This window comes from Neomonachus schauinslandi, chromosome 14 (assembly GCF_002201575.2).
Source record: "Neomonachus schauinslandi chromosome 14, ASM220157v2, whole genome shotgun sequence".
NCBI classification, from domain to species: Eukaryota; Metazoa; Chordata; class Mammalia; order Carnivora; family Phocidae; genus Neomonachus; species Neomonachus schauinslandi.
The window spans coordinates 55,597,478-55,611,920 of NC_058416.1; the positions used below are offsets into that span (position 1 = coordinate 55,597,478).

The 14,443-nt window shown below is 37.9% G+C and overlaps 1 protein-coding gene across 1 annotated transcript in view; it reads right to left on the reverse strand.

The window, feature by feature from the left end:
- Positions 1 to 14,443, reverse strand: part of L3MBTL4 (L3MBTL histone methyl-lysine binding protein 4) — a 331,186-nt gene that overhangs the window by 258,606 nt on the left and 58,137 nt on the right. Inside the window, exons 8-9 of the mRNA XM_044921260.1 lie at positions 12,302 to 12,387; positions 9,936 to 10,046 (exon numbers count right to left, since the gene is read on the reverse strand). Of these exons, the coding sequence (XP_044777195.1) occupies positions 9,936 to 10,046; positions 12,302 to 12,387 (197 nt within the window). The remainder of the gene's footprint in view (positions 1 to 9,935; positions 10,047 to 12,301; positions 12,388 to 14,443) is intronic.

Below are 14,443 nucleotides of genomic sequence, written 5' to 3' on the forward strand. Positions count from 1 at the left end.
CACCCCCCACACTGAACTGTGATTGAACCGACCTTCCCAACCAGCTGGTGAGGGCAAGTTCCAAGTCTCAACACCATCCCAGGGCCTATAGCTCCTGGACTGGTCTCTTCAGTTAAGTAAAAGCTCTTGATTTTATAGTAGGCCTCATCCCTTCTCCCTCTTTTTAAAGAGCAACTTAATTTTGTCCAATACTACTACAGTAGGCAGAATAATGGTTCCTCAAGATGTCTACGTCCTAAGCCCAGAAACCCATGAAGGGGTTACCTTACATGGCAAGAGGAAATCGGCAGGTGTAACCTTGAGATAGGGGAGATTATCCTGGGTTGTCTGGTGGGCCCAAGGCAAACACAACTGTACTGATTAGTGGGAGGCAGGAATATCAGAGAGAGGTTTGAAGATGCTATGCTGCTGGCTTCGAGTATGGAGAAAGAGAACGTGAATCAAGGAGCAGAGGTGGCGCCTAGAAACTGGAAAAGGCAAGGAAAAGGATTCTCCCCTTGAGTTTCCAAGAGGAATCCCTGCTGAAATCTTGGTTTGAGCCTAGGGGGGCACCTCTGACCTAGAGAAATAGAATGCATTTTTGTCACTTTAGGCCACTAAGTTAGTGGTAATTTGTTACAGTGGCAGTGGGAAAACAGTACAGCTCCATTTTGGAACTAAATTAATGTAAGAATCTACTTGTTCTCTTCTCAGAGAAGCAGCTCAGTCTCCTGAGTCTGCCGTCTTTTCTCATATCACAAGAAATGACATGGATTTAAGAACAAGGAGGGAAGATGCATTCACCATCTTGCCTAGTCACTTTATTCTGGGGTGTTTTTGCTCACTTATTTTTGATAGATATTCTTCCAGTGGTAAAAACAGAGTGCTTATAAAGGAAGATGTGAGAAAAAGAGATGATATTCGGCATAATTAGCTAAGTATCAGTATTAGTAAGGGCACGTGGAATGTTAAAGCTGCCACTGGTCAGAAATAGTACACTTCTGTTCAGGAAAACAACAGAAAGTGTGCATGTCTCCTCCAAAGCCAAGACGAATCCAACAGACTCTTTTGTTTGCTCTGAAGGAAGACCGTGAGTCCACACTGCACGTTCTCACTGAACGTCTGGGAAACAAGAGGCTTCGTTATCACAGCAGGGAAGGAGGCTCAGACTTTGTGAGTAAATATAAAGCATTGAATAAAGTGACACAGTACAGAGAATGGGGGACCTTTCTTAAGAATTGTTAGTCTTAAATAAGATCCTTACTAAAAAGTCCAGTAACCCTTGAAACATAAATCTAATCCAGCATTTGTATCCACAAGTAAATGCGTTTTGCAGCGGGGCAATCTGTGGCGTCCTTCAGACACTCAAAGAAATGCATAATCCTAAAATAAGGGTTAAGAACAACTAGTGCTACAACATCATCATCTTTTATTTAAGAAGTTTCTACACAGTGTTCTGCACAGAAAACTGTGAAATGTTCTATTTCTATTCTATCCAGCTCATGACTAAGCTGATGCCTCCAGCCAAATAATCACATGTCAGGATCTCATTAGATCTCGCAGGTCAGGCTGGTAAGAAGGGGGCTGGTGAGGGATTCCCTAAGGAGCTCCAGCAATGACTCCTGAGTGGGACGTCCGATTCACCGCCAAAGCAGTTCTTCCCTGCTGTGCTGCTGGGTGTATGGGTCGGTTCTGCATATGCTGACTTTAATAAAAACATTGAAGGTAAGTCTCTACTTACAGTTATTGGAGAATACAATTCTAGCGACAGGGAAGCATGCTCTGTGAAATATTATACATCATTTTGGTAGCTTGACTACATTCACACTGAAAATCATCAAATGAATGGATGGTAACCAATTGATACTAGGAGAAATATGTTTAAGTCTAGAAGCTGTTGATTATAAGGTAGGCCTCATCTCTTCTACCTCTTTCTACTGAATATCTAAAACTAGATTGGAAAACAAACATAGATGTGGATTGCTCAAAAATATTTTTAAGAAAATAATGTAAGAATACAAAACTGCTTGTACTAAAAGCACCAACTTAGTAAGTTCATCTCATAGCTGAGTAAGTCTGGTTTATCTATTAAGACAGGAGTTGGCAAATTATAGCCCACAGGCAAAATAGGGCCCATCACCTGATTTTGTGCATCCCATGAGCTAAAAATGGTTTTTACATTTTTTAAAAACTTTTTTTATTTATTTGAGAGAGACAGAGAGAGAGACAGAGAGAGAAGGCATGAGCAGAAAGAGGGAGAAGCAGACTTCCTGCTAAGCAGGGATCAATCCCAAGACCCTGAGATCATGAACTGAGCTGAAGGCAGACGCTTAACTGACTGAGCCACCAAAGCGCCCCAGTTTTTACATTTTTTAATGACTGAAAAAATCAAAAGAATATTTTGTGACATGTGAAAATTATATAGAATTCCTATTTCAGTGTCCACAGAGGTTTACAGGAACACAGCCGCACTCATCTGCTTACCTATTGTTTATGACTGCTTTTGTGCTAAACCACAGAACCAAGCAGCTGCGGCAGGGATCACAAGGCCCATAAAGGCTGAAATAAGTTACTTGCTGTTCCTTTACAGGAAAAGATGCTGCCCTGCAGGTTCAGAGCTCCGGCTGTAGTTGGATGGCCTGGCATAAAGTGGCTAAGCTGTGTGTGCTTGTCTCTCTGCCTGTCTCTCCCTTACAGGGTTGCCGTGTGGATTCAGAAAGTAAGAAAATGTGAAGCACATAAACAGCAGCCTGTGGGCCCCACAGCTGAGTTAGCCAGCACTCATATTATTATTGCTGCTCTTTGTTGTTACCATAATTACACTAAAGCACCTTTACTGGGGAGGGCATTCTGCCTAAACCTTTCTGGAAATCAGGGTTGACACTAATTTATAGTCTCACCTACTCTTAAAAAATAACTTTTCACTAATTGGTCATAATATTTTTGAAATTTGTCCCCATCTCCTTCCCAAATGAAGACAGTCATCAATAACTGTGGCACTGTAATGGGCATTAATTAGAAGTTTAGCTCAAAGGACAGTCATTTTTAATGTTAGTATCTTGTTCCGTCCTCATATTTCAAAACCATTTTCAAAAATGCATCCCAGCTAGAGACAGTGGCAAGAGAGATGATATATTCCAATTCTGCTCCCTTTTTGACAGATAATTAAACTAGGACTCATAGGGGTCAAGCAACTTTATTGAAGCACAGGAAACCCTTAATTAAAATGAACATTCACTGACTTGTATTTGGACTTTTCCTTTGCACTAATCCACCTGCGGGTTTTTTTTTCAAACAAAAGCTTTGAACTTATTGGCCTGACCGAAAATTCAAAATAGTTTCTAGTCACACAAGTAGACAACTTACCATGACAATTTCTCTTGGTCATGATGCTCTTATTTCATTTAGAAATGCCACAAATACATCCAGGTAATGCATGAAATATGAAAAGACTTGCTGAAGACACTCAATTTATTAATGATTCAGGAGAACTTCCTAAAGCATCTATTTGGAATTCATTTATAATTCATTTCACAGCTTAGCTGTGGTTCCCACAGGGCAAATATTTATCAAATATTTCTGTTTTAAGTCCTCCCTTTACATTTATTTGTAGAAGAATACATTTTTTTTCCCAAATAAAGGCTAAACTTCCTAAAAGCATCCATCTGTCTATTGTAATTTAATGTGCATTTCCTGATAGGGTGACAGTAATGGGCTTTCAGATATAACAAAGTACACTGTGCAACCAAACAAAAGAATAATTATTAAACATAATAGCTGGCTATAAATTGAACACGTTACACACTGAGTACATCATAAATATTTATTAGAGTAACCATGGTAATTAATAAACACAGTAATCAACACAAGCGGAAACAGCATCTGAAAACCCTGCTAAGGCAAGAAAAGCTTCGTAACTCAGCTACCAGTGAACCATACACGACCAACTTAATATTTTCAGTATAAAGATAAGAATATCTGGCTTGACTAGTACCAGTGGACTTAAGAGAGCAAGGGTGGAGAATATCTTGAATCAGGCTGCCACTGCCTCGTCCCACTGACACCGACAACTGACGGTCTCTAGTTCCCATGGCTTAGCTCAGCTACAGGGCTCTACCTGAAACGAGAGCATTGGCTTCGGAGTTAGAAACATCTACGTTTGCACCCAGTTCTTCCACCTCTGACTGGGAAACCTGGCTCCAATTACTTAAAGTCTCCATGCCAACTGTAAAGAAGGAATAACATGTACATGTAAGAGTTTTGTGTAACTAGACTCACCGCGGTGATCCTTTTGCAGTGTGAACAAACAGCAAGTCCCTATGTTGTACACCTGAAACTAATACAGTGTCTCATGTCAGACCTCGATAAAAACAGAAGTTTAAAAAAGAGCTGTTGTGGAGATAAAGGTACAATATGTCACATACTTAGCTGAACATCTGGAACAAAGTCCATATTCAGTAACTGGGTCTTCTTACTCTACTGAGAATACTTCTGTGACTTCTTAGCCTGACATCACATCTACTGCTATTACTTCCACTTTTACAACCACTAGGAAGTCACTGGATCCCACTCCTTTGGCCAATGTATTATTAGCGGTCACATGTCAACTGCAATAATTCAGATTCTTCGTATCTACACACATAGGCCCACTAGGCTAGCTAAAATTAAAAAAATAAATAAAAACAGATGATAACAGATGTTGGTAAGGATGTAGAGAGACTAAAACCTTCATATACTGCTGGTGAGAATGTAAAATGGGGCAGTCACTATGGAAAACATTTTTTGTCAAAGAGTTACCATATGACCCAGCAATTCTACTCCTAGAGACATAGCCAAGAGAAATGAAAACATATGTCCACACAAAAACATACACAAATGTTCACAGCAGCATTATTCAATATAACCAAAAACTGGAAACAACTCAAATGTCTATCAATGATGAATGGATTAACAAGATGTGGTAGACCCACATAATGGAATACTATTCAGAAATAAAAAAATAATGAAGTATTGATACATGCTACAAGATGGATGAACCTTCAAAACATTATGCTAAGTGAAAGAAGCCAGGTACAAAAGATCACATATTACATGATTCCATTTATATGAAATGTTCAGAATAGGCAAATCCATAGAGACAGAAAGTTGATTAGTGATTTCCAGGGGCTGGGAGGAAGTATAGACTGAGGAGTCATTGCTAGGGGGTGTGAACTTTCTTTTGGGGGGGATGACAACGTTCTAAATTTAAATACTGGTAATGGTTGCACAGCTCTGGGAGTATACTTGAAACCAGTGAATTTTATGGTGTGTGAATTATATCTCAAAAAAGCTGCTTTAAAAACAGAATTAATCAAGCAAATAAAGGCAACTACATATCTGGGGAGTGGCAGAAAGGAAAAACATTAGTCTTCCGGATCTACCGCGCTCTGCCAGGGAGTGCCAGCAACACCACACAAACCTCCTGGGAGGACAGGTGATGTGGGCCCAGCACAAAGGACAAAGTAGGGTGGGTGAGGAGTGAACTCCGTCCCCATCCCCCACCTCCGCTCTCCCCTTATGAAGTAGGATATTTATGATAACAAGTAAAATGTAAGAGGCGGAGTAGGAAGACTATAAGCTCTAGAGTTGAAAACTTCTGTTTAAAAGCCGGGGTGTAGGGGCGCCTGGGTGGCTCAGTTGGTTAAGCGACTGCCTTCGGCTCAGGTCATGATCCTGGAGTCCCGGGATCGAGTCCCGCATCCGGCTCCCTGCTCAGCGGGGAGTCTGCTTCTCCCTCGGACCCTCCCCCCTCTCATGTGCTTGCTCTCTCTCATTCTCTCTCTCTCAAATAAATAAATAAAATCTTAAAAAATTAAAAAAAAAATAAAAATAAAAAAAAATAAATAAAAGCCGGGGTGTAAACCCGGTTCCCCACATTCCAGCTTGTGACCTTGGACCAATTACTAACATCCCTCAGCTTCCTCAACTATAAAATGAGTTTAACAATCGCACCTCGTGTCCCACGGTTGCTGTTAAGGATATCCTAATGCACGCGAAGCCCTTACAAAAGTGTCGTCTGATACAAACTGCTATTGTCGTCATTACCACCATCACTGGTATTGTTCTTTTGGTTCAACAGGCCGACTCTACTCTCCACAGTCAGACAACGGGATGCAGCACAATCACACATGCGCACACGAGCCCTCCCAGGGAAATTCCAATCAAACTCACCAGGGAGCGTGGGCTTGCCCCTCCCTCCACCTACTGATGACAATTACTCTCAAAGGCGACCAAGGAAGGCAGCACTGGCTGATAACAGCGGCAACCACTGAAGGACTAGAGTCAGGCACATTTTCGGGTGTGCTACATACGTTACTTCACTGAAAGTTCACAACCAACCACCTCACTTTACAGATAAAGGAAAGTGCAAATACACTGAGTAACCACCAAGTTAGTAACACAGTTAAACGAGTCAGAGCTGAAAGTCCAACCAGCATCAGTGCAGCCTATGTCACTTTCCAGTACCTTAGGCTGAACTGGATTTCCAATGGAGGAGAAATCAGGAGAGGAATGAAGAATGAGGGAAGAGTACTTTTGGACTAACACAATTATTTCACACACTCAAGTAACAGGATGCCAGATGATATGCAATGCCATTCGCTCCTTCACTCACTCATTCATTCACACGTACATTAAGCACCTATTATGTGCCAGTGTCAATGATAAAAACAATCTTGGAAGGATATGGACTTTAAAAGAGAAAATTACAAAAAATAAAAATAATAATAAGAGAAAACTATAGAAGAATATGGTCAGCACATTAGTAAACAAAGAGAGGAATGTGCTGGACAATGAGGAGATCAGGGAACTGTCAACTGCATTCTCAACTGCAGAGACAGTCCCACCCACTGCCTTCAACTTCCTTAAACAAGAATTCAGAGGAAAACACCTGACGCTCATTTTCAATGCCTTTTTCTCCTCTGGAACCCTGATGAATGGAATTTGAAGCTATACTTCTGAATCTTCTCTATGATTTGTTTCTATTCGGAAAACTGCGAGCCCACAATCTTTCCCCCTGTACCTCATGGGACAAGCATGTACCCAACTGCAGGACTGACTAGGGGAGGGTGCAGAATGGAGGGTCCATGGCAGAAGGGTCCATCCCAAGAATGGGTTGCAAGAGGGAAGAGGCTGTTTGTTGCAAAGTGCACCACAAGCCCTAAGACATTTATATCCATTCCAGGATTGACACATTCTGACAGACTGAATGGTACGGGGAAGCAATTCATTTCACATTTTATAAAGCACATTTCGCAGGGTAGAGAGCATCAGCTGCATAAACACATCTTAATTTAGTCCTAAAATCCTAACAGGATTTCCATTATGCTTACAACCACAGAGTTAACACTTAAGGTTCTAATCCTGTCAAAGGGACCAAGCACTTTTCAACGCTTTCCCTGTAGTAAAGGACAAGGCAATTACCATGAAAGAGAAAGAATAAGGAGAAGATACATGAAATATTTTTTTGGAAGGATAAGCTAAATTCTCAGAGATTTAAAAGGATCAATGTTGAGATGGTAAATAAAAAATACACTAAATTCACTTTAGGAACTAAAGTTTTTCAAATATTTTAAGGCAATGTGTTAACACAATATGATCATATAAATAAGGTAGCAAATACATTCAACAGATAACACAGTATGTATCTTTTTTTTTTAAGATTTTTTTTTATTTATTTGACAGAGAGAGACACAGCGAGAGAGGGAACACAGCAGGGGGACTGGGAGAAGGAGAAGCAGGCTTCCCGCTGAGCAGGGAGCCCGATGTGGGGCTCGATCCCAGGACCCTGGGATCATGACCTGAGCCGAAGGCAGACACTTAACTGACTGAGCCACCCAGGCGCCCAACACAGTATGTATCTTATGAATCACAAGAAAATAAACTGTCAATTAAAATTCTAAGTAAGATTTGATGGACTATTCAGATTGAATTTTTCCTATAAATGCAGTAATTTTATAATGAAAGTTAAATGAAAATTCAGAAAAAAAAAAAAACCTGAGGCTCATTTTCAGTGACAAAATATTCCTGAATTTTGGGGTGCCTGGGTGGCTCAGTTGGTTCAGCTTCCAACTCTTGGTCTCAGCTCAGGTCATGATCTTGGGGTTGTGGGATCAAGCCCCTTGTGGAGCTTCACTGCTCAGCGTGGAGTCTGCTTGGGATTCTTTCCTCTTCCTCTCTCTTCCTGTCTCTCACTCTCTCTCTCTTTCTCTCTCTCTCTCAAATAAATAAGTAAAATCTTTAAGAAAATATCCCTGAATTTATAAAGTAATTATGATATTCAGAAGTCATTTCCAGAGTAAGTGCTATAAGAGTAAGCAATAGTGGGGTTCAGAATATCTTTTTAAAACTTGGTATCTGGGCTATACCCTTGGACCAAATCTGGCCAACCCCGTTTTTGTACGGAGTTAAGAGTGGTTTTCATAATATCAAAATATTAAAAACAAAAGAATATTACATGACACATGAGTATCATATAAAATCAAGTTTTAGTGTCCATAAATAAATTTTTACTAGAAGAAAGCCAAGCCTATTTGTTTATATAATGAGTATGGCTGCTTTCATGCTCCAAGAGCGGAGCTGAGTAGTTGGACAGAGACATTATGGCCTGCATGGTTAAAGCTATCTACTCTATCTACTCTCTGGTTCTTTACAGAAAAAGTTTGCTGGCTCCTGATCTAGATTCATGATGCTTGTTTATACAGAATAAGCTCCAGATAGATTCTAGTTAAACTTGAGGAAAAGCAACCATATACTTTATACATATTTGCAACATAGAGGAAGGGACACAACTGTATTATAAAATTATGTGCTATGAAAAAATTATTTTGAAATGTTGCAGGATTATTTTTATCTTTTCTAGATAGTCATAGGAAGCAAGAAAAATAAAAGTGTTTGAAAACAAAAAAAAAGTAAGCAATAGTTACAAATAAGTAAGAATTTAAGCAATATGCTTAAAATTCAATATAAAATAAAACATTTATTAAAAACAAGATATGTGAGAGAAAATACCCATTTGTATTAGTCCTGAATAGTGCTCAGCATAATTGTTTTCATTTGTCAGAAGAATGAAAGATATTGCTAATTCTTGATAATCTATGGTAAAATGCTCATCTCTAAATTTTACTAAAATATCTGTACTAATTATTCTTTATTAGGTGAAATAGAAATTGTTTTCAAATTCAACATATAGCAAATAAGATTTATTTTAAATCATACAAACTGTATATCAAACTTAAATGCCTCTTTCTTGATAGTGCCTATTAAAAGTACTTGACTTGAATCTTTTTATCAGTATGAAATAAATTGTGTTTGGGTGGAAAATAATTTTGAACTGTCATATGCTGTAGATTGAATACCACAATATTTAGCTCTCTATTAAAAAAATTAAAAGCTTCCATTTTAAGAAAATTTCATTTTGAAGATTTGTGCATTAAAAAAATAGATTTCACAATAAGGACAGTATAGAAATCTGTTCACCAATTATTTACTTCAAAATCTAAATTTTTGTTCTAGCTACAGTGACTAACAACCTTTTGTTCATTTTTCTTTGATCTAACAAAGAATGGTAGAAAACAAAGACTTACTTGTTCTTGTTAAGGTGTTTAATGACTATTTCAAAAAAAAGCTGATAATAGCAATAAAAGGAAGCTTAAAAAAAAAGAAAAAGAAAAAACGTATAAACTCCAAACAGCAAACCCAAACAGGAACATGTTAGAATCCCTCTTAGAATCAGTTGTGTCTAATCTACAGATTCCCCATGTCAGGTGCGCGTCAGCTGGCCATCTCTGTACCCAGGACCTGGGACTAGGAATGGTGTCTGTGGAAGTTTGCTCCTTCCTGCTGTGCCAAGAAATCAGAGCTTCGCAGGAGGGGCGAGGATGCGCCAAGACAGCACCGCACTCCTCGGAAGCGCGTACCTTTACCCTCTGGTCATCCACATCGATGACCGTAGCCACGCGAATGAGCCTGGGGTTCCGTCTGTCCACCGCTTCAAGTCTCATGCTCGGCAGAAAACCATGGGGCGTCCGCTGAAAGGTCACGAGAGCACAAGTCAGCAAAACCCAACTGCGCAGACAAGACACGCATGTTTTCTAAAGTGCAATTGTTCTGACTTTGCATTCAGACCCTTCGTACAACTGGAATTCAGGTTGAAGGGCCCTAAGGCTTATGCATATTATTTTATCCAGTTTCATTAAAACCTGTGAGAGGAGAAAGAATTTTCTGGTCATTTTCAAGATAGCTAAAAAGAGATTAAATCATAAATTCGTTAATGATCACAAGATTCAGAAAAGGTTCTAATTTATTAACAGTTTTTTTATTTGTTTAGATTTTTTTTCTGAAATTAACTCTATAAATTAAGAAACTGTTGACTATTCTCACTGCCCAGTTTTGGAATGTATGACCCAGAAGACAAAATTATTTAGTAAATAATAAGAAAGGATAAACATAATCCTTTATAAATCTAAATTTTAAAATAGATAAAAGCTGCATGACTATTACAGGTAACTGTTCTAAAATCATACCACAATGTATTTTAAAGCCATAACCTGTGCTTTTGTAACATAAGCATGTTAAAAACTGTATTAATTAAGCTTTCTTCCAACTCTTAAAATGCTAGGAACCAGGAGTCTATAATGATGGACCTTCAGAAAACACTAAAAAAAACTGAATGGGAAAAAATACACTGGGACTTACCAAATCACTGGCACCAGAGAAATATAAAAACCAAAAATCAAAGTTAAAAGACAACTCCAACAGTGTTCACAGGTTGGCAAAAAGTTTCACTTTGAAAGTTATTACACATAAAAGTATTCAATTGACCTTATTGAAAATGAAGTGTATTGAATTCCTCAAGTCTAGAAATGGCAATAGGAAAATAAAACCTTCATGATACGCGAGTAATAAACAGTTAAATCTTTCTCCAGTACCTCGTTTGTTTCTCTCCAGCTTTTGTGGAAGCATATTTTCTCCAAAATGCATTATTACACCTACTAAATGGAATACACAGACTATAATTAGGTCTTTGATGCTTGAAATTCTTTCTGCTCTCCCCAAGGTCACTGTCTTGATAACAAAGGTAACAGTTTCATATTGCAGATGCCAAAGATACGTATCTTGAGGTGAATCCATAATAACCCCATGTCTGAGCCTGGAAGTTGCATTTTTAACTAAATCAGAGTTTTATTTTCTTGTAATTTTCTTCTTGGAAAAGTAAAATGAGCTTTGACAGAAAGCAAAAGAGAAAAAGATAATACAAGAAGCTGGTATTCTGCTTATTGAGTTTCTGCAATTCTTTAAGGCCCTTCAAGCACTCTGGGACTTCTAGCCTTCTTAATTTGATTACGCTTATTTTCCAAATCCAGCCTATTCTATAATCAATTTTTTAAAAAAAATGAAAGAGCATTTTGTTTCAAATCCCTTGTGATCCCTAGAAAACTTTTTATAAATGAAATTATATGTGGAAGCCCACTATATAAAACTCTGATTAAAGATGAGTCAGGAAGCCCAGAGCACACAATTTGAAAACCGCTTTAGACATAAATATCTCTAACTATACTATCAATGCACTGTCTTTTACCAAATAATTCATGCTTGGTTCAACCCTGCAATAAATGTATAAGGACAAATTTGAACTTAAAAGTTGGTGTTCTAACAGATGCTAAAAGCAATGTTTCCCTCAAAATGGATAAAAGCAGAGCACACGCAGGCTACATACAATTCGCCTATCTTATTATGGCGTCATGGACATTCAAACAGTACCAAGACTGTGAAAGTGCAGCGTTCCCACTTGATGGACAAATACAAGCAGAAATGAAGGACTCCACCATTATCTGAGGTTGATGAGGTGCCTTCAACTGCATGAGGGTGTAGGGCTACCGGGCTTTTCAAGTAGGGAAACCATCGTTACTTTTGTGTAGAGGAACAATAGTAAGTGAATCACCTCCTTTGTGGCTTTAACTGAAAACAAGGCAGATTGGTTATGAAAATAACATTTGACTTTAAGAAGAAAAATCTAGGGCGCCTGGGTGGCTCAGATGGTTAAGCGTCTGCCTTCGGCTCAGGTCATGATCCCAACGTCCTGGGATCGAGTCCCGCATTGGGCTCCCTGCTCCTTGGGAGCCTGCTTCTCCCTCTGCCTCTCTGTCTCTCTCTGTCTCTCATGAATAAATAAATAAAATCTTTAAAAAAAAAAAGAAGAAAAATCTAGAATAATTTAAACCTGTCAAATGAAGTCAACATGTACCTTGCTTAAAGGTGAGAGTGTATTCAGATACAAACTTACCATTTTAAAAACTTTGGCAGGAACGGCATTAGTTTGAGTAGCTTCCAGATATTCTGTCCAGGAAAAATTTTCTGGATCAGGATAACCTGAAAATATATATATATACATATCAAAAGATTATTCATTGACATTTTGATTCCCATGGACTCTAAGACATCTGACCTACTGTTAACTGAATGCTCACTATTTAATAGCCCCTATGCTAAGAACCTCACCTACATTACCTTACTTGTCTATTTTAACCTCTGAGAGGGCTCTTTCATCCCCACTAAGGCAAGAGAGCACTCATTCATTGGCTTGTATTCATTCACTCAACAAGGCCAAGGTCAAATAGTGCTGTGCATACTTGGCAGAGCCAGGTTACACCCAGAAGGTCTCCTTAGAAGTTTGAAAATAACTCAAAATCACTGTCTGACCTCAGACAGTGAACTGGTAATCTTTCTAATTCTTCCAATACTGTTGCCTCTATTAGGGTTTTATTCTCTTAATTACATCTCTGTAATTGCAATTTCCCAGGTTTGCCATTTATAATTGCAATTTAAAAATATGTATTGGTATAACATGGCATAAAGCACTCTATGTTTAAAAAAAAATTCTAATTGGGTTTTTTGTTTCTCTTTACATTTATGTTATGTTATTCCTAATTACATTACATTACCTATTATTGTGCTGTTTTCTTTTTCCTTTAAAGGAATAAGTACTTAGATTTATTCATCAGCTCTACTGTATTCGTTTCTCTTTTCTAATTATTTCATCTGCTGCTTTTACTCTTATTACTTTACTCATATTTCCCTTAGGTTTGTTTTTACTTGTCAAATTGAATTATAAAGAAAATTAATTTATTTTCATTTTTTAAATAATAGAAGCATTCAAAACTATGAACTTACAGCCAAACTATGGAAAGAGCCTAGATGTCCATCAACAGATGAATGGACAAAGAAGATGTGGTATATACATACAACTGGAATATTATGCAGCCATCAAAAAAATGAAATCTTGCCATTTGCAACGATGTGGATGGAACTAGAGGGTATTATGCTAAGCGAAATAAGTCAATCAGAGAAAGATAAATATCATATGATCTCACTGATATGAAGAATTTGAGAAACAAGACAGAGGATCATAGGGGAAGGGAGGGAAAAATGAAACAAGACGAAACCAGAGAGGGAGACAAACCATAAGAGACTCTTAATCTCAGGAAACAAACTGAGGGTTGCTCGAGTGTTGGGGGTGGGAGGGATGGGGTGGCTGGGTGATGGACACTGGGGAGGGTATGTGCTATGGTGAGCGCTGTGAATTGTGTAAGACTGATGAATCACAGACCTGTAACCCTGAAACAAATAATACATTATATGTTAATAAAAATAATTTTAAAAAAAGACTATGAACTTAACCATTGTTGCCCCTGAATACAGCTTTAGACACCTGGACAAACCTTTATGACATATTTATTTTTCTCACCTTTATTTTCTCAAAAACAATTATTATTACAATCTATAATTGTCACCGTCATTTAGTCACTGGCCAAATATTTATTTAAGAGATATCTCAAATGGCTAATTTTTGTAGTTGTTTAAAATATTAATAATAGTATCTAGTTTAGCACATGGCAGTTTCAGAATGTCACATGGTCTGTACAATTCCTGTTTGGAGACTTTAGGATTTCTTTTTGGCCTAATATAGGATCAATGGTCAAAATTTTTTTAAGTATATACATATACATACATATGTTTTAAGGTATAATATCAGTATGCATTAATTCAATATAAAGAGCTGTATTATTCAAAAATCTGTTTATTCTTTAAGTAAAAAGCCTGAAGCAATATGCTAAAATATCTAAAATAGTTTTTCTGTACAGTGTCCTAGTATCTCTGATAATTTTTTCTTCATATTTAAACTTCTTACTAAAATATATTTAAAGAAAAATACACAAATCAAGTAAACAGCTTGAAAATTATTCAAAAAATTAGCATAGCCGTGTAACCAGAACCCAGGACACCCCCTCCCCATTGTGCTCCCTTCCAGTCACTGCCCCCTCTCTGCAAAGAGAAACTCTTATCCCCTAAGATTAGTTCTACTTGTTCCATTTTTTCCTTTGTATAAATGGAATCATATGGTATGTGCTCATTTGTGGTAGACAGT